The sequence below is a fragment of the Cyprinus carpio genome, chromosome B8 (genome assembly GCF_018340385.1).
Source record: "Cyprinus carpio isolate SPL01 chromosome B8, ASM1834038v1, whole genome shotgun sequence".
Taxonomy (NCBI): domain Eukaryota; kingdom Metazoa; phylum Chordata; class Actinopteri; order Cypriniformes; family Cyprinidae; genus Cyprinus; species Cyprinus carpio.
Window position 1 is genome coordinate 10,805,104 of NC_056604.1, and position 26,804 is coordinate 10,831,907.

Genomic DNA, 26,804 nt, shown 5'->3' on the forward strand with positions numbered 1-26,804 from the left:
AATCAGCAATGTGAGAAGGAAATAGTACAGTATATGGGCATCACAGTATCACAGCATTTACAAAAGTCCATATTATGGCTATTATTTTTTTCTTTCTTTGATAAATAATGTTTTATTTAATAATACTGTACATTGAAAGATTGTTTTCAAGAATACTATCATATATTTCAGAGATACAAAAAACATCTTCTCAGGTAGGTTAATATTTCCTTACCTCTCAGGCAGAGTCAGGCGGTAGTGTGTTTTCAATACATTCTTGTTCTCTCTCAACAACGCTCTAACATCACATGCAGACGGCAACACAGTTCATGGTTAATTCAGTGACTTTATGAGAAGGATTACAATGAAATCTCAGAAGATGCAGAATGAAATTCCAAACGTATTTCATGTAAACTTAATTTACAATCATGCTCTGGGGCTAGAGTTGTATATTATGTTGTCCATAAGGTGGAACGCCAGAGTCCTGCATGCGGGTGGGTACACTTAGGTTAATCGCTAATATTTGGTCATGGGTGGAATAATATTTATATGTTGGATGTGATGCGGGTGCAGGCCGGACGGTGACAAGCACAGGTGGGTTGTGGGTCCAATAACCAAGACTAATTCAACTCGGGCTGAATGTAGCCAATTCGCACTGCCACTAATTGACAGCTGTAGTGATTCTATTAAAGGGAGTGCTCTTTGATTGCTTTCTGTATTTAATCTAAAAGTTTTAATAAATTAGTTTTTTCTACCTCATGTAGAAGATTTCATGCAGGTGCGGTTTGGGTCCCATTTTTATGTCAAATAGGTCAGGTATGGGATTAAATTAGTGTTGCTGTCAGGTGTCAGAACTTGGGGGAGATTCTCACAGACATAAATTTTGGAAAAGCTAGGATTCATACAAGGGTTTTGATTGTTTTCTCAGAACTGCTACCATCTTCAATAAATTTGATGATATGCAAGGCAACTTTTTAGGTTAGAAGGTGTAGTATGCACTGGCCTGTCTAGACAGCTATTTAGAAGGGGTAGTATGCAAGTGGATCATAAAGTATCGGTTGCTGTATTTACATCTGGAGATGAGAAATGGGTGGGTGAGGGTAGAGAGGATGACACTACAGAGGAAAGATGGAAGGGTGAAATGGAGGGTATGGTTTCGCCTAAAAGTAACTGGCAGAAGAATTGTGTGGCACACAGGTAGTAATATGTAGGTTAAATGTAATAAAAAATTGAGCAGAGATGTCTAGAGGGTTTACCAAATGTTGTCTGTGATACAATTGCATGTGTAAGTCAAACTGGTTGCCTGGTTTGTTAGTGCTTGCGGTGATAAGCCATTCGAGATTGAATGAAGCTAGGAGTGAAAGTGGAAGTCTGCAGTGTAAGGCTCCTCCAATTGGATTTCCAAGTCATCAAAGACTGCAAGTGAACTGCCATCCACAGAGAATGAGGACAGCAGCCCATACAGCTCCTCTATTAAGGGGCCCAGTTGACCAGGAAAGTGATAAATCATTACAATATGGAGTTTAACAGGATCTGTTTCCATAATAGCACAAATTTTTATTGCATAGGGAAGAGTGGGTTGAGTATTTCCAATTGTTAGAAATGAGAAGACCAGTACCCTTCCAACCTGATGGGGGGGTGTGAGAGAAAGGGAAGTCGTTAGAGACAACAGCAGGGGTTGCGGAGTCTTCTGGATGAATCCAGGTCTCAGTCCAGCCCAAGATACTAAGAGTAGACTGAGAAGCAATGGCCAGAATGAAGTTTGTTTACAGCTGACTGACAATTCCAGAGACCCAGAGAAAATGACAGAAATGCAGCAGAAGAGGTGCAGATAGGACGCAGCTTAGCAAGAGTACGTTGCCGTCTGCGTGTGATGTTAGAGCTTTGTTGAGAGAGAACAAGAATGTATTGGAAACATATTACCGCCTACCTGACTCTGCCTGAGAGGTAAGGGAAAATGCATTTACTTGAGATTATATTTTTTAAATCTCTGAAATTAATGATTGCATTCTTGAAAACGGTCTTTTATTGTTCTACTGAATAAAATATTAGTTAAGCTGGTGTGTGGTGGGCGTTCTGGCACAGTATGGCTGCTGTCGCATCATCCAGGTGGATGCTGCACATTGGTGGTGGTTGAGGAGATTCCCCCTTTCATCTAAAGCACTTTGAGTACCCAGAAAAGTGATATATAAATGTAAAGAATTAATAATTTATTAATTAATTAAAACAATCCTTTATTGTACTATTGAATAATACAATAAAAGTGATTTCCTTCTCACATTGCTGATTTCACCATTAACTCTTCACCTGAACAGTTTATTGCTGTATATGGTATCATTATAATCCTTGGCCATCAGAACATAGGGGTAGACATCACCTTTTCTGTGTTATCATGTTTGGTTCAGGAGATATGACACAAAATACATAATTTGGTTATGGCTGAAAGTAATATGGTCACCATGGCAACCATGAGGTGTTTTTGCGATGGCTCCATTTCTGAAAATGTTCAGGGCCCAAACCTGTACAATTGTACCAGGTTTCATGCTTTTATGAAAAAGTGAACATATCACCTCAAATTTTGCACATATCATCTGGACTAATATAGGTTTGGAACAACGTGAGGGTGCTATTGGAGGCTTACAAACAAATCATGTTCTAATTTTTAGTGTTGCACCCTCATAATATTACTTGAATGCAATTCTACAAGATAGAAAGAAATTGGGACATGTAGATGTGTTAAAAGTGTTTGTATACATTTTTGACTAATATCTAAAATTAAGTGAAAACTGATTTGTAAGGACATTTGAAGTCATCCTACTGATATCAACAGGTTTGCCAGAAGACTAAATGTTATAATTTCCAGATTAAAAAAAAACAAAAAACATTTTCACTACTATAATGAAGTCGTGTGTATGTGTTGATGTGAACATTGATGTGTCAAGAATTACAGTAAATGGTAATGCTGCTCTTTGCCGAGAATGTCAATGAGCTATGTGTGGTGCATGCTTGTGCGAGCGTGCTGGTAAGTGTGTATATGTATTGTGTCTTTGTGTATGTGTGTGTGTTTTCTGTGAGAACCATGTTGGAGCGCTTTAGCGAAGCAATGTAGCGTGCAGTACAGGAGTGATGTGGGCTGAGCCGACCTGACCGAGCCCCAGCCCTCCACTAATCCTGTCGTTTTTTCAGGAGCCCTGGCCCGTACTTGATGAGCTTGGGTAAGAAAAGGGGCAGCTCTTTCACCCGCTCGCTTTTCCCTCTCTCATTCCCTCTCGTTCTTTCATTCTTTCTCTTTTTCTCTCATGCACCCCCTCTCAGACCCCAGCCCTGCCTGGAGCCAGTGTGCAAATGAATGAGTTCCAAGTGTTTACTCAGCAGTTCTCTCTCTTCCTTCACATTCTCTCTCTTTTCTGACAGATATAGCAGAGGTGGACACCAAGCTAAAATTTCAAACATCTCTTCCAACGTGAAAAATAATTGCATAGATTTGGGGTTAGAATTAGGTGAGTTGTGGGACATATATTCATAGACATACATGGCTTCATAATGTATGGAACACTTAGAAATGTATGAATGTCCTTGCATTAAATGACAAAATATCAACCCAAGGGAACAGTTTTAAGAATGATAGCACAAGCAAATTTTTCAATCATTTCACAAAAGTTAGCTCTGAGAAAAGAACTTGTATGCAAATGCAATTTGTTTTAATATTTTAATGGAATGCAATTTAAAAAGAAAATTCACCTAAAAATTAAAATTCTGTTATCATTTACATCATGTGATTCCATACCTACATGGTTTTTTCTTCTGTTTTTGCTCCCATTGGACCCAAATGCATGCATTTCCTTTTATGCATTTTTTTCTATACAAAAATAAATTAATAAAAATGAAATGTATGAATGCCATTAAATAACAAAATATCAAACCAGTGAAAGATGTTTTAAAGAATGATAGCATGAGCACATTTTTAAAGCAAAACATTTCACAAAAGTGAATTTGGGTCTGAGAAATAGTCCTGATTTGTTTGCAAAAGATATTTAATAACAATGTTATAAAATTATGTTATAATTTATACACCTATGGCTTTTTTCTTCTGTGGAACATGTCTCTCAAAACTGTTTTTTGCCCCCATTGGACCTGATTGAACTTCATTGTCTTTTATTGCATTTCTTTTTTTGCCTAAAAAAAAACGTGTGGGTGAGTAGATGATGAAAGAATTGTTCTTTTTTGGGTGAACTACCCTTTAGGTGTCCAAATAACACAGGGACATTTTTGCATTAAAAAGGTTACATAAAATCCATGGGAAACAGACATGTATTCTACTTTAATAGCTCCTGGGACATTAAATCTTAACAGTCTATTTAATTCAATGCAACCTCAAGCAATGCCCCTAGGAAGGCACTTATATCTTTACTGTATATTCACTTGTTGGAGATTTGTCATGATATATATAATGCATACCACAGTGTGCATATGTCCATCCAGACACATAAGTATTACAAACCAAGTAGAATTTATTACAGCAATTTTTCAAGAGTTGGCCGATTGTGTATCTCTGGTGTGTGTGTGTGATAAGAGAGTAATATTACGGGATTTATTTAATTCAATGCAACCTCAAGCAATGCCCCTAGGAAGGCACTTAGGAGGGACTGTTTCCTGGCTGTAGCCCTTGTTTGTCTGCCTGACCTGGCAGCACTAGGGGCAGATCCTGCTTGGATACAGCCCTGATCCCACGCCTGTCTGAAGCTGTTAGCCAGCCGCTCTGTTCGGCTAGCTGGGCTTAGGGAGGGGCTTGGGCTGGGGCCGCTGCATGCTTTGTGCTTTGGGCAGGGGTGAATGCTGTTATGGCTTATGACTCTGGTCTTATTCATCCTGCCATTTCTTTCTTATCAGTCAGAGCTGAATACTGTCTGTCAGGTTCTCCCTCTCATTCATATCACTTTTTTTCTCACTCCTACCCAAATATGCATGCACTTACCTGTTTTAAATTGTTTATGGGTTGTTTGTTTAGAAAACTTAATTTGAGTTTTAGGCATGAGAGACATTTTACCTCCTGACCTTGCTATAGATCCCTTGTGTTGAAATGCAAAGCCCTAGTAATTCCCTGATAGGTTTAACTATTCATTTAAAGATGATGAGAATGTGCACACTGTTATTGTCTTTGCTGTAATTCGGATCAGTAAAATCCTGGGTGATAAGTTGATGTTGAGTGCTGTGATGCTGTATTAACATCCCACCCTCTATAGTCTCTCTGGAGAATACAAATAAACCAACAGTATTTTTTTAACATTCTGTAAAGCTTTCACAGCTCAACTGCTGTTTTTAAAGGCCTGTTTTATTTTTCAATTGGTGGATTGAGAGGTAGTTTGGGAAGTCTGTTACAGCCTTTCTGTGTGTTGTTTCGGTCCTGGATACACAGTGAACCCTGGGCAAACTATGAGAGATAGAGAGATCAAAGATAGAACTTGCAGTGAGCGGTCTGTGACTTTTTTGCACAGTAAAACATTTAGCCTCAAATTAAAGTGATGCACAGAAAAGTTTATTGCACTTTGTGACAACTTTACATTCAATTGATAAGAGTATACTGGCAGAAATTGTTACAGTTTAAAGGGATGTATGCAGAGATTTTTAAAAAACAATATCTTAATGGTGTTTTTTATAGTGAACAAACATGATCAACCAAATTGAGTATTCGCATTCATAATGTTCCAGGTCTTTGTGATGGGAAGAAAGCCATACTTTGTGAAACTGTTCAGCTTACAATATTTAGTATGCATTTAACCTCCACCTCTCCAGCCTTTCCTTCCTAATCCTGTTGCTCAGTGTTGCACTGAATGACCCCCAAGTCAGTGGAAGCTATTATGTAAGCCACTTTGCTTTATCTGATCTCTCACAATTTTTATTCCATATAAGGTCACTTGTAGCCTATTGCTTCCTTTTTGTTTTCATTGAAGGACAGAAGCATAAACTTTTAATGGCAGCTCATACTGAAATATGAAAAAAGCTAGGTTAGATGTTAAAAACTTTTCCCTGTGTTTAACTTTTTTTAAATATATTTTTTTGTGTGATTTATTCTTGAATTTTGGTGTTTAGTCAGGTTAATCAGATATGTCTTTAAATAACAGGTTGTAAAATATACAAATCCATCCGTCCAAAATGCATTTAAGGTTGATTATCTGACCTCGCATTCTTTGTTAGTGAGGGAAGAACTGTCACCCAATCGATCGTCACGAGGCGGCCCATGTCGTCACTCCGCCCGCTCTATAAATCTCCCCCCCGACTCACTCACCTGGTTAGACAAACACCTCTCTAATCTACAGCTGAGCGCACGCTTATTTTATTATTGTCAATAGTTTTATACCCTGTTTAGTGGGCAAGTTGAAAGAATTTTACAATTCTGCCAATCCTAAAAGTTTAAAAGTCAACTTTTATGAATCTTGCAAGTTTTTCATACTTCACGGGCATGTGCAACATGACGGCAGAGTCCCAGCACTCGCCAGCCGAGGCGGCCAGTCCAGTGGTGGTGTCTCCCAACGTGAGCCTGGACTCCCCGATTCCTCTTCCTCCACCAGCGTTGAACCACCAAGCCCGGAGCCAAGGACGGTGTTCTGATCAAAGCCGAGCCTCGGGGCAGCAGTCCAAATACAGAGAGGGAGGAAGGGGTTTCATTGGGTCAGACAGAAGAACACCTGCCCGCCACTGGCAGCCGGCGGAGGGAAAAGGCCAGTGCAGCGAGGTAAACCTCCCTACAGTTACATCGCGCTTATAGCAATGGCCATCGCCAATTCACCTGAGAGAAAACTCACTCTAGGCGGCATCTATAAGTTCATCATGGAACGATTTCCCTTTTACCGCGAGAATTCCAAGAAGTGGCAAAATTCCATACGGCATAACCTCACCCTCAACGACTGTTTTGTGAAGATCCCGCGGGAGCCCGGTAGGCCCGGTAAAGGAAACTACTGGACGCTTGACCCCGCCGCTGAGGACATGTTTGACAACGGGAGTTTCTTGCGCCGAAGGAAGCGCTTCAAGCGTACTGATGTTAGCACATATCCTGGGTACATGCAAAACTCGAGCGCTTTTACGCCCACACCTATGGGTAGACAGACGTACCCCAACACCTTGTACCCGGGTGCAACGTCTGGCTACGGGACTCAGTTGGCTGGTTCCCCGCACCCGGCGATGCTGCATCACTATCAGGCATCGGCCGGGGTCACGCAGGGCCAGCCCCAGGATGTTCAGCATCATCGATAACATTATTAGTCAGCAGACAGTGATGCAGAGTGGAGGAGACTTCAATCCGCAGTCTCTCGGCCTGGGTGCTGGAGACTTGGGTGCCATGACCTCCTGCTGTTCCGTATCCACCTCTGACCCAACCTGCTTTCAGACACAACCGATAAATCAAACGAGCAACATGCTGAACAGGAACACTGGACCTCTTGCTTCAAACATGACATCCAACTACACGTACCCCTCCTCGGCTTCGCCTACTCATCTGTCCGGGGTCACGCAGTCCAGCTTCTCACCGGGAGGCTCACAGGTGTACTGCTCGGGAAACAGGATTTCGCTGCCCCCCTGTGCGTTCTGGGTCGTGCGCAGATCATACAGAACCACTTTTTAGGTCTCTCCGGACCAACAATAAACTCCTACAATAATTCATATATGAGACAAGCCAATTTTGCCTCAGGACTGGAGCGATACATGTAAAAATGCCTGCACTGACAACGCGATCACTGTACAACTATGGCCGCGAGATTGAGGTTCTTCTTGACTATGTAACAAAAGTTGTGTACCGTGTGACAGAATTAACAAGTTATTTGTGTTGTATAAAATGAATTACAGTTCTGTTATTGATATGAGGTCTGAAAGATTGTTTGGGCTATATATCAGAGAACAAACAACCCCCTGAACAATGTAAATATTTTAAGATAATAAATGTGTTTGTGTAATAATGTTTCGTTTGTTCTCAATTTTAACTGTCGTTCAGAACAATTTGATTCAATAATCCAACGTAATAATAGCAACAAATAATAGCCTACGCATCATCTTGTTACTTGCATCTTCCCATTATATGCTTAAATATTTGAAGTTATTTAACATTCGACACAATGTTTCTGTTTATCGACTATTATTATCCACCTTTTTTAATACATTTTATTAAATAGTTCAGTCAATTGATATAGTCTGTGGGTCTTCACTAGAGAAAGAAATCTGAATTATTTTTAATTGAATTATTTTTGACACTTAGGCTTAGCCTATAAAATATCATCTTAAAATATTTATGCACTATATATTTTAACTTCAATCACAAATTGTGTAATCGTCCACTTATTTTGCTGGTGAGGGGGCGACATCGACTGGTTATTGGACTAAATGCAATAAAACCAAGATTCGGAGCATTTTACAAAACATCCACTAGATGTCAGTCACCACCAAGTTTAGGCCATGACTGGGTTTAATATCCTGAGAACGCTATTCCAAACACATGGTTGTCTATGAAACACGTAATCACGTTTTATCAGCAAAATCATATTATTTCCGAGAATAAAATGTTTTGTTAAAAATAGCGTTTTTACGCCACCGTCTTTCTCTATTTTTTTAGCCTGTCCTATAACTATGTTTAAAAACGTTTTCAATTGTGTGTGTATAGCCTAAGTTTTCAAAGGAGCATGATCCACCGCGTCCCTTATGACCACGTCAAGTGCAGTGTCATTAAATGCACTTCTTTTTAAACTTTACTTATTGTATTTATTGAGCATCTGTTTTTGTATTCTATTTTCCCTTTTTAAATTCAGAATGTTTCACTTATTGAATGTTCAGCCACTCAACAAGATTAATTTTCATGTTTGTATGTAATTTCAAGCTCTTTTCATTCTGGAGAGACAAACTGTTGTTTGGCGTTAGTTTAGTCTAGTCTTAAAAAGACTAACAAATCACTTCATTTCTTTATTGACATGCAATAGGCTTATATAGGCTACTGGTCTGAGAAAACGTAAGTGACTTCATTTAATTAAGAGCATGATTAGTTATTGAGAAACAAGCACAAGGTCCATTTAATTACCACGACATTTTATTTATGAATAATAGGCTACGTTTTAAGAGCCACAATATTAGTTTTCGTAAAATTAAAAAAGTGACCTGCATGGTTATTTTTTGTTTGATTTGGTTACGCAGTTGAAGCGCGCTTCTTTTTTCATTTGTGTGGATGCACCGTAGAACCGCTAGGTGGCAGTAATTTGGTCAAAAATGTTACAGAGTTACAGTGCGCTGTACAGAGTCCTTTTATTCCGTGTCAGCCATCAACACATCAACTGGTGAGCCCACTTAAAACCGGAAAGGATGAAAAAAGGAAGGGGAAGCCTATTTGTCAGTTTAGGCCAAAACCCGACGGTGATTATCTGGTTCTTTTTCAGAGTGTCGCCTGTGGTTTGCACTATGACATTTATGTTGTGCAGGGACCAAGACGTGCACGACATTTTTTTCTTTCTATTTATTTTCTTCTTTTTTTTTTTTTTTTTTGGTCTCTTGAGCGGACAAAAAAGAGTGTTATTAAAGTTTAATTAGGCCTACCCTAGCGCTGTATATTAAGATAGAGACTGAATTTCATAAGACATTGAAAAAAGTTATATATATAGGCTATATATATAATATATATATATATATATATATATATATATATATATATATATATATATATATATATATATATATATATATGCTATAGGATACCAGTTTGAGAAAATATTTTGAACTATTGAATTTATAAATCAAATATCTTATTTGATGAGACAGAAGAATGCTAACTTGACCTCTGAGTTTGGGCTCCCATATGCAGCTGTTCTGTAAGTGTCACAGATTGCTCCGTACCCGTTTCCGAACAAGCAGTTAATGAACTTTTATAGCGACCCTTTTTAATCTGAACTGTTTAGCAATTAATTGCTTTTAAGTTATTAAAACTACAGACTAAACTACTGTCCATTAAAAGATTAAACTAAAATATTTTTTATAACCGAAATAATAAAAAAAAACGTTTTTATCTGCACTTTAATTTAGTTTAATAACAGAAAAGACGCATATTTAGCTTAAAGGAATATAAATTCTTATGGGAAACGGAATATAAGAGAAAATATGGTCGCAAAGCATGCTGAGCGTGAAATTTGGCATATCCTGTGGAACATATTTTAATCTAACTGAGGCACAGACTGGGTCTTGGGGTTTGTGTATGAATAATGAGCATAATGAAAAATAAATTCGATGCCCAGCACGTTTTGTGGGCGCATATTGTCATCTACACATAGGCAAAGACGAATTCAAACAGTTTGCATAGTTTATTGTGCTTTTATATACGTTAGGAGAATATTTACATGGTATCTATAAACGGATGTGTTTGGAATTCCTGACTGAGAAAAAAGAGGTGAATAACGGCACTAAAAAAAGTGACCTTCTTAGAACTCGAACGCATGAGATTTCGTTTCACCCTCTTTTTGTAAGAATATAGTACAATTTAAGGTTATTTCATGCCAAATAAATAAATATTGTTAAAACAGTCCATGCACCTGCCGAGTTCTAGAATAACTTATATTGATTCATGCTGTTCTGCAATGCAGATGAATACAAGGATATTTACAAATGTCCTGAAATATTTAAATACGTGCAGTGAGCTACATTGTGGCCTCTATATGCTAAACTGTGGATTAACTTTGACAAAGCCTGAATAATATTAAAATAATTTGTCCCTAATCATGCTGTGCAATTTTGTAATTAATCACTGTTGCTTTGTGACCCTAATTTTTTTTCTGTTTTCAGTCTTATGTAACCTATTATTTGATGTGTCCATTTATTTAGGAAATTTCGATTCGTTGAATCCTGTTAGATAAAACGGTTTTTATACTATGTATTTGGTGGGATTTTTATTTATTTATTTTTCTGCTAAATGGAATTAAATATTCATCTGGCGATATATACAGACAGGGATATACCAGTGCTTTTCTTTCTTTCTGTCTTGTTTATTTTCTGTATCATTGACTTATTACTAAAGTATCTAATCATTATTTATTTGGATCATTATTAATATCTTATTGTTATTATGCTGATTATTTTAAGCAACATAAAAAATAATAAATCATTTAGTGTAGTAAGGCGTGATGTTATTTGATTTATGCTTTGCCAGTTTATTATCTTTGAAAAATCCTCAGCTTTTTTAAAGTTAAATCATGCGGGATTTAACCAGTCATATAAACCACACAGATTTTTATTTTATTTTATCAGTAGCCTATTATGTTTGTCATTTGTCGCGAATGTCTGTTAAATACACATGTTAAGGCGAGTTGATAACACGTACTTGCTGCTGTCTCCCTTCTGCCGCTTTTCTCGGCTCTAAACTTCCCGTAGTTCCTGGTTACTGACATGCGGATCACGTGATTATGGTGCCTGGATAAATAGTTTTTGGAAGCCGCGCGGGGGTATACTTGGAGGCTCATTCACGCGCAGCGCTGCGACTGTACACGATAACAAATGCTCGAGTAATGAAAACTGAAAACTCGTTAGTGAATGAATAGTCATAGTGCTAGTCATAAGATCCAAAAGTTCATATCGCATACGGACCGACTTCACTCCATGAAAAGGAAATCGAGGTCTAACCGAGTGTCCAGTTAGACTTGAAATCGCTCTGAGGTGTGGACGATTTTTATGTTATGCAAGTCCGTTGTGATCCTTTCGAGCGTTTTTCGCTTCTTAAGGTACATTTTCTATTCATTTTCTATGCGGCTCCCGGACGTGAAGAAAATATATTCTTGGCTTCGGGAGGACTGGAGTTTTGTGGTTCCAGAAAGCACAAGTGACTGAGAGGGACACACTGCTTGTGTTGGGTGCTACACGAGACTGGACACGGAACGCGAGAGAGGAAGACAAAAAGACTCTCCAAGGATGACTCTGGGGACGGACATGTCGGACAGTTCTGCTCTGTCCGACGATGTGGACATCGATGTCGTTGGCGGGGATATTGTAAAAGAGGGTACATATCTTCACCACCATCATAGTTTTCACTTGGACAATGACTCCGATGACAATCTATCCCAGAATGCGGGGGAGGGCGCAATCTCTCCGGGCCAAAACAGCTTGGACTGTCCGGCTGACCGGGTCGGGACACGAGATGACAACAGAACCGGTACGTTAACGGGGGATAAACCAGGGAAAAATGCATTGGTGAAACCCCCTTATTCTTATATAGCCCTGATAACCATGGCTATCCTGCAGAGCCCAAAGAAACGTTTGACTCTCAGCGAGATCTGCGAGTTCATCAGCAACAGGTTCCCATATTACCGGGAGAAATTCCCCGCGTGGCAAAACTCTATCCGTCACAACTTGTCACTAAATGATTGTTTCGTCAAAATACCCCGTGAACCCGGTAACCCGGGCAAAGGCAATTACTGGACCCTCGACCCAGAGTCCGCCGACATGTTTGACAATGGTAGTTTTCTGCGCAGAAGGAAGCGCTTCAAAAGACACCAGACCAACGAGATCCTTAGGGACGCAGGGGGATTTCTACCTGGGTTCGGCTACGGACCGTACGGTTACAATTACGGCCTACAGCTGCAAAATTTCCACGCGCATCACCCCTATCACCCACACCACCCGGGAGGCGCGTTCCCTTTCCAAAATGCACCTTGTGCTCTCCCAACGCCGTCCTCCATATTCTCCACGCCACACAGCTTGCCTTCGTTTTTAGGTACCGAGCTGAGGAAGCCTTTCTATCCTCAACTCAGCCCGACCCTTCCTGGTCTGGCGCCTCTTAAAACGGACACTAATGGCCCAAGTCGGCCTTCCTTCTCAATAGACAATATAATTGGTGCGGCTAGCTCACCAGCTTCGCCGTACACCACGCAACCGGGTGGACAGGCTCAGATCTTGGCCATGCTGACTCCCACACTTGCTTCTGCCACAAACCACTTGAATCTAACGCAGGAAGCGATGCTTCAGCCCGCCACACAGACTTTCTTGAGCAAAACGTCAAGCCTTAACAATTGCCATTTCTAGAGTGGCAGCAAATAGAAAGTGCAGCAGTCCACTTTAATATGGTTGTTTCGTCATTTGCTAAGGTAGGATTTACACTTTTGCAAGATAAAATGCTGCCCGTTTCATGTTTCTGAATTCTTAAATAAAAGAATAATTAAGTATATTTATGAACTGTAAATATGTAATATTTTGAAGAGAGAAACAGACTGAAGAGAGGAAATTAAGACCAGGTAAATAGTAAGCTAAGATTTCACCTTTGGACGGCCAGTGGACCTTTGCCGTTTTGTCCAGAAAGTCAAATAGTTTGTACTCATTGACATGGAATTTCCTCTTTTGGTTGACTTAAATGGAGATTGTTTTAATTATTTTATTGTTTTGTATAGTTTGTGAGTTTGTGAAAAGCACTGTCAATACCGAGACTTAAAACTCAGGATTTACTTGTTTTGAAAGCACATTGCCAGAGACAATAGGGGCTGTAAATAGATTACATAGGTTAACGTCCCACTTCCCCTAGTTCTCTCAACAGAAGTGTTCTGGTGAATTTTATTCTTATTTTATTTCTGTTGATAGATGATTATGTGGTTCTTGGTGTAAATCGCATTACCTCTTTCTGTCTGACTCTTGTTAATACGTATTTCATTATTCCATTGAAAAAAATATCTGTGAAAAGAATGTTGTTATATGTAAAGAGACAAAACAATGTCCATAGGTCATTTTTTGTTGTAATGGCAAGACAATAAATGTTTGTGAATTTTGAAGATGTTTTCGTTAACTTCTTTTTGCTTTAGTCTTCAAACAGGCCTTTCAGCCTACAGCTTAACAGAGTTGTCTAACGTTTATTCACAAAATACAATATTTGATGTTGAAGCAACTGTCAGTTTGGAAAACCAATAATTTTAGCCACATTGCTTTTTGGTTTAGTGTAATCATTTTCACCAGTTTATACAATGCTAGACCTAATGAGACTATTCAAATTCAAACAACAATAATATAGTTACATTGTCAAAATGTTAGTTTAATATTTGCTGCCACATATTATTTATTAAGGCCTTAGGCTAAATAGATTTAGAAAAATAGAAAAATTAGAAATCATAGTGTGTGACAATTTCACACGAGTATTTAGTACGTTGAAGGCCCAAGGCACGTTTCCTCTTGTGTGGCGCTTTGAGCCATGATAATTGACCAGTTTCTGGCAAACGACAAAGAGCTACAGCAATGGGAACATCAACGCTTTGAAAGCCTATAATTGAATGTGAGGGTTCTACATGGATACCCACGAAGTCTTTTGAGGATTCGTTGCTAATTTGGGGTAGCATTTTTTTCATCTAGAATCTAATCCTCAATAATACAGCTTTTTGCCCATTTGTTGATGTTGTCACTGAAGACCTTGTCCCTAAGGCCTGAATGGGCACCCAGCAAGTGGTCCCTAGCGAGACAAGCCACACACATTTGCTTCTGAAAGGCGATCGTCTTAAAAGACTCTCGGTTGTCCGCTTTCATGTCATCTGTGTTGTCTTGAGACATGTACAAAAGAAGCAGCGGGAATTCACCGTAGTGCGAAAAACAGACTGATGAATCCATTTCAGAGTTGGCCGAGCACACGGTACTGTTCAGAAGGTGGTATAAAAAAGCTGCCTTTATTTACTTGGTTCGTGCGCAAATGGGTAAATTTGCTTCGTGGGGTGTTTTTGACAACTGGTTGTTAGGCATAAAGGAAGGGTTGACTCACTCACCGTATTTTTCTCTCTTCTTCAACTCCGCAAATCCTTTTGAAGCGAATGCAAATATGTCGGTCGTGGCCCTATTAATTCAAAACGTCGTATACTTTTTCATCTAAAATAGAGGCTAAATATTGGGCCATGTTTCATGTGAACAAAAGTGGACCAAACTAATAGTTTAACCGTATTATGCAAATACTTCTGGACCACCAGCCAAAACTGCGCGTGAAACTGAAGTGTTTTTCTGTCATAATAATATAACCATAGTCTATATACATTTTGATTTTTTTAAATAGGCTATAAAGGCATATCTTTATATTAAATTATTGTTTTAATTATTATTTTTTTTGTAAAATTGTAAGTACGAGCTGCAGAGTCTACGAATTTGTAAATTACTCAATTATTGAGTATTAGGGTAAATTAATATAATGCGCGACTTATGCATTTCTGAGTAGGCCCTTTTTGGTTACTCAGAATAGAGATGCTTAGTATACTTAATAATTAAACCAAGGATAGCCTATAATAATTATACTCTCTCTATATATATTTTTAGTTTATGTATGTATAAAAATAGGGTGACTTTACTTTGGGACGTTTATTTTGCACTTGAGGGCAGAGGTCATGTGCTTCTCTAGCAGCAAAGACTGGGAGGAAGGACGATAAATGTATTGCTGGTCGGAGGTGACAGAGAGCAGCAGAGAGGAAGGAGCATTACACAATAGTGTACTTTTGATCTGTACAGCGAATAAAACTGTACTCGCGGCCTATGAATGAAATGGAAAGGAGAAAAATGTTCTCATAACCGCGCGTGCTTACATGTGGTCGTGTTTACGTCTATGTCATAATTTACAGCTAATGAATTTGTGGTGATTAGTTAAGTTTCAGAGAGATGGGCTCTTGATTAAAGGAGGCGAAATGCGAGATTGGCTTTAATGTAAAAGGGACGTTTATCTTCTCTCTTGACGTTCAGTACTTTTCAGTCTTGTTTTGTCTCTCCATGAGAAATCACATCACTCTCCTTTAATCGGATCGAAAGTATAAATCATGGGTTACGGCCTTAAATCCCACTAATTGCCCGTTCATTCGCTTTCATTTTTTTCCGTGTGGCGCGTTAGTTACACCAGGGGACCACCCACGATTTCGCGTGGAGCAAAGCTTAACCTATCTCTACTTATCTCTTCTATCGCTGTAATTTTAAAACGGATACCTCTAAAACAACTGCGTATTTGCTTCTGGCCTGGTGTTTTATATGTTCTCTACATTTTGCGACGTTGTCAGCTTTTCTTGTCTGCTTTTTTTGCACTGGCTGGTCATTCAAATTACGGGGTTCACCCTGTTGCGTGCAGAGATTTTCCCCCCCAGTTAACTGTGCTGTTGATTATAAAATTTAAGTTTACGTTCACCTTTACTAACGCTATCCGATCGACATTTCATTCAAATAAATGTATAGCCTATATGTTAGTTACGCATAAGTTTCTCTTTTTAATCGTTGTTGTAGGGGATGACGGTTTGATTTAGATTTCATTTAGATATTTCTATTACCATTTAATTTTACACAAGGCCTATATTCTAGATGTTTTTTTTTTTTGATTATTTAAGCATAACTGAACATAAATAATTTCTTAGCAGGCTTTTCTGCTGTACAGCAGGCGCTTTTCATAACTTTCTCCTTTTAGAAACGGCTTTCACTGGACGCGTAAAACGAGGAGGCATCATTCAGTAGCCTATACATTAACAATATGTTTTATCTCGTCAGGATAAATGGTGTATTAATTATAAATTGTGTTGTAAGTTAATTAATTTTAATGATAAATGTGTATGCGTATTATTATTTAGTTTATGGGCAATTCAATTAACGAACAAAGAATTTACATATGGCTCCGTTTTTCATATTTTTGTTTCGGATAATGCATAAAAACGCTGACAAGGATTACTTATTCTTCTGTCATGATTAGGCTGCTTGCAGACCACACTCTCAACCTTTCATTAACCTAATAAGCAACAGATTATTTCATATAGTTGGCTATATAGTTTCATACAGCAAACGTCAGCTTTAAAAATATTCATGTAATGTGTAAAATATAAAATAGGACTATGCCATGCTTTGGGCTATACATTTGGAACATTGTGGCAGTGGCAGTATATAGGCCTATTTTTGATTTTTTTTTTTTTTTTTTTTTTTTTTTTTTTTGCATATTATGATATTTTATTTAAAACACTTAAAATAGTTTAACGCATTATTTCAAAATTATTATTAGGCCTATTAAATAGTTGTCGTTGTTCTTGGCTTGTGACGAACAACACTCCACTGCGTGTCTAGTTTTAGTGAGGATCTACTTACAAGACCAGCTTGTACATCTATTTTAGTTCTATAGTTATAATTAGAAAATTATTTAAAGCGTCTTGATATAAAAATGAGTCTGAGATACATATTACCTTAGATGAACTGGGGCACCTGCTGCAAGAGCTACACGGTGGTGCACGCTCGTGCTTGTGCTCGTGGTACATTTAGTCTGATATAGGCTACAAGTTTTTATTCATCTCCGTGAGGCCGTTTTTAAAAACACGATATCGGGTCCAAACTTCTTTTTTTAATGCGCAATAACGTGATGTCATTATTATTATTTTCCCTTTTTGGTTAATGTAATATAATGAAACCTATTGACGAAACCTGCATAAGTTAATATTAGATGTTTTATTATTACAATGTGGCTTTGGAAATATTGGCGCGCTGTAACTTTCCTAATCATATTGCTCGTTAAGACATTTATCAGTGGATTCCACAATAAACTTTGTTGTTGTGTCTTTAAACTTTGCTGCTCTCTCTCTCTCTCTCTCTCTCTCTCTGCGTCTCTAACATACTCTTTCATTTAAAGCGGTGAAATAAACAGATGATGGGAGCTCTAGTCCTCATTGTGAAGGAATGCCGTCGGCCGAGTCCCCTGACACCCTGGCATGAAGCAGAGATGTACGGCCACAATAAATTAGGCCCTCCCTTCGCAGCCCAGCATCTCCCCCTCCATGTTTTTCTAGCGCACCGAGGAATCCTCTGCTTAATTAATTTAGAATGTGTAAATAAAGCAGAGATACAGGCCTCCCCTCTTCTCTGGAAACAAAATATTAACTTTGGAAGTGTTCGCCCCATCGACTTCGACTCACTGGGACTCACTGAAGGACACCTGCTGTTGGCCTGCCATCCCACATGCACGGAGAGAAACACACGGGCATCACCGCGATGAGCGATTACTGAAGAAAATTCTGAAATCTGTTCTGTCATCAGATAAGCACAATAGCTTCTTTATATGACCTAAACATGACCGCTCGACAGAAAGTGATGTATGGTACGTATAATGACGGTCTCCATGGCAACATGCCCAACTTATCCTCCTGTGCGTCTTCTCTGTTTGCCAGAAAACAGTAACGCACACTCCTCCAAGATGTGGCCTGGATATCACCGAAGCGGAGCCTGGTTTAGTGACGGTTTAGTGTTAGCGTTATGGAAGCCCAAGGACTTAACTTGTGACCCCAAAAACTCTTAGTTTGATGGAGAGGGGCAGCTGTCGTCTGTCCTCGAGCATGCTCCCGTTATCCGGTCAGGATACCACTACTAGGCTACCAAAAAAAAAAGGGCCCATTTTAACCACTTATTGATTTAAATGATTTGAATGGCTTATTCTCAGGTTTGCTTGACTCATTTAGCCTACGTATTGCCTTCATTTTGCTTTGCATGCAAACCGGATCTTCATGAGTGGCGCACATCTCAAAATTCTTTTCTTCACAGGCAAACATTAACTAAGGTTCGCTTTTAGTAAGAACTATACAAAGTATAACACTTTTCCAATTTAGAAAATGACATATAATTACAAATGGTGCAACAAGGGTAGTGATTTTTCAATTTGGCTAGTCCCAAGAACCTATCAGTGACAGACTGAGAAAAATCTTAAGTGAAATGTGGGGATGTACAGTCGCCTCAGATAACGGCATAACGTTTCACCTATAGTCTCCCTCTTGCACTCTAGAAGACAAATTTCCCCTCAGTGTGAAATTTTGAGGTCTGTCTAAACAAAATAATGATCTTTTGGTTTTGAGGGCTAATCCAAACACGTTTCTCAACGGAGAAGCATGCATACCTTTTCATCTTGAAATTAAAACTTAATTCCCGTGTCACTTTTAACGGCTCTATTTTCCACAGTAAAAGAAATGGGATACACGTCTATTCCAGAGCCAGGTGAAAGAAACTTTGTCAGTGTATGCATTTCATATCTTCGTAAACCGAAGACTGTTTTCGGAAAGAATGGGAAAGTCCCGCGATAAAAATGAAGTTTACTATCCAGAGTGAAATGTGATCAGAGAGAGGTCGCGGGGCCAAACTTTTTAAGACTAATGTTTATTTAGAGAAGTGAGCGCTGTCTATGAGCCTCCCGCGCTCTCCTCGAGCGCAGCACTAATGTCTTTAGCAGAGCTGACCGGACCACCGCGCGCGCGCGAGCCTCTCCTGGCTACTGACACTGTGGCGGGAACCCCTTGAGGAGACTTGTGCATCAAAAAGCGAGACGGACAAATCACAATATTTGGGTTCAACACATTCATTATTTTGAAATTTTAACAGTAACCCAAATGGACTCGTTTCAGAACCACTTGACCCCGTTGCCTCTCCGCTTTTAGGTAACAGATAAAATCCTCCGTGTTTTGTTTAACTGTGTATGTGTGTTGTTTGTAAGGAGACCGAGGCTCCGAACTCTGTGTTTTCTTACTGTTTGTAAAATTGAATTAGAGACGGTTAGGAATCTGACCTCGTAGCAAACCCGCACATATTTCCAACTCCCAGGTTCGTCGTGTTTTGGGGTGTTTTGTTTGTTCAGCTGGAATGGCCATCAAACAGCCAGTCCATGTCTTCCGCGTCGAACTCCCTCTCCGCTCTTGCCTCGCTCCCTCCTGCTGTCCCTCCGGTTGTCCCCTCTCACGCTCTCTCGGCCGCGCCTCACCACCAAAACGGATCCTAGGGAGGGTAATCAGCTCCGGAGGAACACCTTCTAACACACATACACACATTTACGATGCTTTCTTTTAGGATTTTTTTTTTTTAAATGCAGTAATTTCAATTCAGACTTTAAAATTTCAAACAGAACTTTATTCTCTAGCCGAAAATAAACGTTTATTTTTAAGATCTGGGTATTTAAAAAACAAACAAAATTCTGTGCCTCTACAAACTTATAGTATTGGCTGTATAGAGTTGCAGCAACAACAAATTTACAGTTTAAGTGTTAATGCTTTAAAACTATTGGACAGATGCCACACCACTGAGATAAGGCCATTGAGAGCACAGATTCACAATGGCTGGGGAGCAACACATACCAAAGAACATACTCAAGTGAAGGGGCAGCGGGCAGAGAGCGCAGGATGAAGCCTCTCTGCACTTCACTCTCTTAGTACTATCTTTATGGGACCCTGTCATGGCAGAGCCCCCTGCCTCCCAGATATGGGCCAGCATACGGGCACAATAGCTTTGAGTTCACAGGGTGACTCGAAACACTTAATGTTCCACCGCTCTCAAGCACCTTTCCCCAACCCCACTCTATATAGTATGGTGATGTGAGGTAATGAGAGTTTGTGTCTGTGTCTCTCTCTCTCTGTGTGTGTGTGTGTCTAAACAATACCAGATAATCCATTGCCAGATAATCCGGATTTGTTACACCTAGTGTTTAACACTCTGGACAGACGTTGTCTAAATGTGTCCTGTCCAGTGATTCATTGTTTCAAGATGCTGCCGTGCTCTGTGCACCATTACTAATTCTTAAATGAACGGGATTGTTGTGTGCTATCTAAATGGATTTACTGTCATTATGCTCACATTTGTAGATCTGTGTGCAGGAGAGGAAATGAGAAGGGGAAACTATTTGCACATTTTGGAATGAAATCTTTCCCTTTGCTCCTGTTGGTCATTTCTCTTCTACACCCCAGCCAGCCAAAGCGAATCCACAAATGAAATGTTCTGGAACAAGTGAAAAGAGTTCTTTATATACTTTTATAAAGCAACAAACATGGTGAAAATGTATTTCAAAAATCATTTGTAAAACAAAATAAAAGTTGATAAAATAATATTAGATAAAAATATTGATAGATCGATAGATAAATAGATGGATACATTTTAACAAAGGTGGAAAAGGGGAATATTATTTATTATAAAAAGACCAGAAATGTTTTCTTAATAGTGTTTTCTAATATTTAAATATAAAAACAATTGTATATATTTTTACAAGTCTGATTAGTAGATTAATTACAAATTCCTTAGTTTTTTTGAACACTACACAATTGATTAATTTGACATTTAAATATTAAGTTTTATTAATATTACTTTTACGGAGCAATTCTCAATATTAACTAGTTGCTTATTAGTATGATTAGCATATTAGCTGATTATTGTTATTATTATTATTATTATTATATATTATTAGTATATGATATATTATTATATAAAGCACATATTAATGCCTTATTGTGCATGACCATATTTTAGATCCTTTAATCCTATCTCATACATAAACTTAACAACTACCTTGCTTACTTGTAATCAGCAGCAAATTAGGAATTTGAAGCAAAATGTGTAGTTAATAGATAATTAATAGTGAGAACAAATATGAATATAATATATAAATTATATTTAAAATATAGAAAATAAATATTTTACATTATACACAGTCATAAGTACTCATACAACCATTATAAATGATTTATTTGTGAATGATTTGTTTGACTGATTGAAACATAAAAGCATGTAAAGTCTTAGCCTCTTCTTTGTTATTAACACTATTAAATATTGTGCACCTCCATGCCATTGTTATAGACAGCGGGACATCATTAAGTTCACACATGTGCTAATCTTATTTTAATAGATAGCAGACGATGCAATTCTTTCTGCCTGCTTTTTCCCTTGAGCACATATGTGTGGTAGATGTTGATGCTTTGAGGTTTACTTATGATTGTGTCTGTTTGTTCACACAGCTGACAGGTATGAGGCCATCATGCATAACATGGAATTGCACTTACTCTCACTAAAATACTTTTTCCTGCATCAGCAAACACCACAGGAGCTGTGGAGCACCGTTATTACTACAGCAACTCACTGCCATTTTCAATTTCTCACAACGAAAGGAGAGATGAGGTGGAGACTACTTATCACTCTTAGAGAGAGTTTCTAAAGTAGTAACCCTACTTTAGTGGTTTTAGTCCTAAATACTGCTTCTCATACCCTAATCCTTTAAGAGAGGACTGAGTATGTGTGTGTGTGTGTGTGTGCGCGTACACGTGTAGTTATATTCCCCTTAGCCTTTTGTTGCCTTTAGAGAACCTTTTCTAGGACTATTTTTCAGTCCTGAAGCACCATGTTATGGAGGAACAAGTCTTTTGTGGCATAAGTGTGGGTTTCTTCATGTGCATATATATGTGTGTGTGAGTGTGTGCGGCCACACAGGGCTAAAGGTTCTGAAGTGGGTTGTGGTTTTCAGCCCCCAAGTTCAAAGCTGAGGAGAGCTGAAAAGCGGGAAAAGATTATGAGACCTCTCTAATGCGCCTTATTTAAAAAATGTTAGGAATAAAGAAATAAAAGCTGGCCAGAAACAATGGCCGTCTTCCCTGAGAGGCAGCAGCAGCGGAGGTGAAGTGCCCTGAGATTGCAGAGCAGAGGCTCAAACAGAGAGGCATCTGGCAGTACAGGGGCTGCATATAATCTGCCCTAATGATTAATGTCCTCCAGTAATTTTACTAAGGATTTCTCCTCTCTTTTTCTGTCATGAATGCATTGTGAGAGATCTCAGAGAAAGTATGCCTCTGTGTGTATGTGCATGTTGCTGGCAGAGAAAGTGACAGAGATGAGGTTAAGTGGGCTGTTTAGATGTAACAGATGCTGAGTGAGTGAGAGAGAGGAGAATGAAAGGACATCTCAGGGCTGCGGGAGGAAAAAGCTCAAGTGAAAATAATATAATTGCACAGGGTCTCTTCATATCCTATGGTTGCATATGCGTTTGAACCCGGAGTGTTGGATGTATACAGAAATACAGCTGATATTGAGGCACAAAATCAATAATGTCTCGAATAAAAATAAAACCATCTTCCTACCCTAATATAACCTTCCTCTATTTTTGTTCCGTCTCACCTTCTTTTATTTCTGGGTCATGTTTTGGAGTAGGGCAGGAAGTTTTTCCTGGGTATTTATGTGCCAAGAGGATGTGCCGAGGAGCACGAGGGAGGACGACAGGGTGGCAGACTCCTGTTTGAGCAGTATGATGGGGGTGGGGAAGGAAGTGTGTATCTACCAGTGTTTGTCTTCCTCTGCGGTCCTGCACGGGTCTGTCACAGACCATTGTGACCTGGGCAGATTGATGGGCAGCAGTGGCAGGAAGCTGAAAGCTGGGAAAGAAAAAGCAGGTAACAGATATGCTGCTCCATCCTCATGACATCTTTTTTTCAGTACAGCTTTCAAATGGTTTCATTGGCATGGTAAATAAGTGCCAAAGCATAGTAAAATTAAACGTATACAAGCACATTTACACACAAATATTCGCACATTAGAAATAGGATGTAAGTAGGAATAAAGCAGCATGTTATGTTTACCATTTTATGCATGTTGCACAAATGTTTCAGTTACTCTCCAGTTGTGGTCCTGTTCTCCTGGTTGTCCTTTTCCTGCAGTAGGATTTGATATATTCCTCACAGCCAGATTTTAGCTTGCTGAGCTTCTCCAAGTAGGTATGTCATTTTGTCCATGAAATTATTATTTAAACCTTAACATTGTACAATTATTATTACAATTTCAAAACACTTTTACTGTATTTTATTCCTGTGATGGCAAAGCTGAATTTTCAGCAGCCTTTACTCCAGTCTTCAGTGTCTCATGATTCTTCAGAAATTATTCTAATATGTTGATTTGGTGCTCAAGAAGTATTTCTTCATATTAGCATTGTTGAAAACAGTTGCAGTGCTCAATATTTTTTGTGGTTTCCATGATACATTTTTTCAGGATTCTTTGATGAATAGAATGTTCAAAAGACCAGCATTTATTTGAAACAGAAATCTTTCGCAACATTGTAAATGTGTTGAATGTCACTTTAGAATAATTTAATGTATCCTTGCTGAATAAAAGTATAAGTATTTATTGCTTGAAAAAAGTACTTACCCCAAACTTTTGAACGGTAGTATACATGCACCACCATTTTTTGTTGTTGTTGTTGTTGTTGTTGTTGTCGTTTTACTGTGTAATGTCATAAGTATAAATACATCTACTCCAGACAAAATGAGATTTGGCAACAAAACGGTTGAAATTCCATATTCATTAGGAATTTATCAGTTCTTGGTCCGTTACCACAAGCCATGATGCCTATTCTCAAGAAGACAAGGTAAAAACAGAGAAAGGGTAGAAATGACTCCCTTTGTGTTATATTTTGCAAGAGTCTGGCAGCACAGATTTAGAAGGGAATTTAAACTTATTTTATGAAATATTGTTGTTCTTGTTTTCAAGATGCATGCATTTAGATGTGGATCTGTCTGACAAAAGAAGATGAATAAGTTGTGTTGTTTTTTTAAACCTTCAGAACTGACCGTAGTTTTACTGTTTAACCTGTGCTGGAGTATTACAGGCCAGGAGCGCTGAACCAGAATCAACTCTGAGAACCAGGAGCAGGGTAGGATGAAAAGGAATCAGAGCCCAGATGATTCCTTCTGTTTTGATCTGCGTTATGAACGCCGGTCCAGATGGCAGGGAACGAGTATGTACTAAAATCGAGCCAACTCTCTCACCCTCTGCTGTTCTTCTTCCTGTGCTCTGTCAATCTTATTGTCCTATTTCAGTTCAGCATGCTTTTCTTGGCGTGGACGTATCAGACCCATGCCTTTCTCCCTCTATTTTTACAGTTCGTTTTAGTGTATCACCCAATTCTAGATTATAATGCTTCTGGTTTGCTTTACAATACCTAGGTACCTTCTCTTGCTCCCTTCTTTGTCTGTCAGCCATTCTGTTTGTACTTTCTCTATGAAAAGAGCACGAGACGAGAGAAAGCCAAAGGGAGAAAGGTCACTCTCGGGTGAGTGATATCACCCCTCCCAAAGTCTATACCATATGCTCACACTCCATACAGGCACTATTCTGCCATGCATTTTTGCAGATTAGTAGATATGTCAAAGTTTTTTTTAAAAGATGACAAAGGAATAGCAATTAATTTTAATTTCTCAGCAAGTGAATGTGAAAGGAGTATGTTAGGTTAGGTTATATTATATTCTTATGCTGGTTAACTACTGTACATACAGTATGTACCTTCATGTGTGAGTGTATGCAAGTGTATGTTCTTTGTGTTGACACAGCAGTAATTTAAAGAGCCAGTACAGCAAATGAATGAATGAGTGTGTGTACGTGTGAAGGGGATCCTGTCGAGAGTATTTGTGTACACAGATGCAGATCGGGAGAAAGAGGGAGAGTAAGAGAAAGAGAGAGAGAAAGAAAAAGAGAGAGAGGAGACTGGCCAATGTGTTAGTGTGGAGAGGGCAATCGAGGGGATCGTCTTCCCCGCTGGCCCTTGCCTGGCCCCAGCCATGGTTCTCCAGGGGTCCCTCAGTTCCTTAGGAAAAACATTTCAGCCCCTCTCACCTCTGAACCCAGCCCTCGGCCTGTTTATCTTGGCTGCGCTGCCTGACAGCTTTACTGATGTTACATACAGCCACACAGGGATTGAAGGAAAAGGAGATAGAGAGGGAGAGACAAAGAAAGACAGAGCGAGAGAAGAGGGGAGGAAAGTAGGAGGCAGAGTTGGTTTACCCAGATCCTAATCGCCACGTTTTGGAGCCTTTTTTGGAGGTCTCGCTCAGCACGTCTCATTAGTGATGCTAGAGCAGAGGTGGGACAAAAAGTGGGAAGCCGAGAGGAGGAGTTAAGAATAAAAGTGGGAGTTGCCTTGCTGAATGGTTTCTAATTAAGATCAAGTCTATGATGTTTACTAAAATATTTTTTTTATTCTTGTAGCTTAAAGAGTAGAGCATGGAGTAGGTCATGGAAAAGTGAGATCTGATTGGATGTGATGTAAGTCACTTTAGATAATGTAAATGGATGTAAATGTGAATTATCTACTTTCTATTTTACCTCTATACTTTTTGATTTGATTTTATTTAATTTTTATGTGGAATTTTAATGTGTTATTTTTTGAACTGTGCATATGCTATTTTTTAACACTTTATTTTTTAACCCTGTGTTAATATTTTAAAACACTGAATGTGTTTGTGGCAGGTCTGTGTGCAATTCAGAATGGAGAGAGCCCTTTAAATTCCAATTCAATTCCTGAAATTTAGAAAAAAAAAAACACAAAGTTTGAAGGTTTGATAGACTGACTAGGAAGAAAATACTTAAATTCAGAAAAATTTGCAAGCCATAAGTTCACCATGGGATTTAGAGTACTGCCATTTTGCTTTCTATAATTCAAAATAGATCTTGTATATTTACGCAGAGAAAGAGCCTGTTCTTGGGCCAAGAACTGAGTAGTCCCAAAATAATCTGTACTATATCTACCCAGCAAAAGAGCCTGTTGGTTTGCTTATGTTTGAAATGGTTATTCTGAGTGGATTTAAAGGTGTTACATTGTGTTTTTGATGTGGTTTGGTATGATAATGTTTATGATGATGTTCACTCATTTGTTTGGTATGATTATGTTCAGTTTGAAGGTGCTTGGATCAGTCTGGTATGGTGGTGTTTAATTTGGCGGTTTATGGTGGTACAACGGTGTTGCGTGATGTTATATGGCTTGGATTTGTCTTGGGGTGTGTTCAGTTCTTCAAGGCATTGTTGCTTATGCAGCTGGACAAGCTGTAATAACACAAACACAACTTAGCACAGCACTGCAGGTTGTATTAGCCCAGATCATGTTTCCCACAGCACAGAACCTGACTTGTTGGTTGGGAGGACTACACCACAATTACTACGGTGATTAATCACCTGAGACAGTGCCTTAACAGATGTGTTTGTTTGTAAAAATGTTTGCTTGTCTTATTAGCCCCAGTGGTCACCCATGCAAATCACACCCCAGTGTGACTCCTGTCTAAATGGCTGTTGTTCTTGCA

The 26,804-nt window shown here is 38.9% G+C and overlaps 1 protein-coding gene and 1 pseudogene across 1 annotated transcript; both read left to right on the forward strand.

Moving 5' to 3' along the window:
- The first annotated feature begins 6,406 nt into the window (after nt 1-6,406).
- LOC109099070 lies at nt 6,407-7,719 on the forward strand (annotated as a pseudogene).
- Nucleotides 7,720-11,417: 3,698 nt separating this feature from the next.
- Nucleotides 11,418-13,748, forward strand: LOC109098881 (forkhead box protein D2-like). Its single transcript, XM_019112394.2, has one exon. The coding sequence runs from the start codon at nt 11,902-11,904 to the stop codon at nt 13,009-13,011; it is 1,110 nt and encodes a 369-aa protein (XP_018967939.1). The 5' UTR covers nt 11,418-11,901; the 3' UTR covers nt 13,012-13,748.
- The last annotated feature ends 13,056 nt before the right edge of the window (nt 13,749-26,804 follow it).

Coding starts and splice junctions, on each gene's coding strand:
- LOC109098881 (XM_019112394.2), top strand. CDS start 11,902: ATGACTCTGGGGACGGACATGTCGGACAGTTCTGCTCTGTCCGACGAT.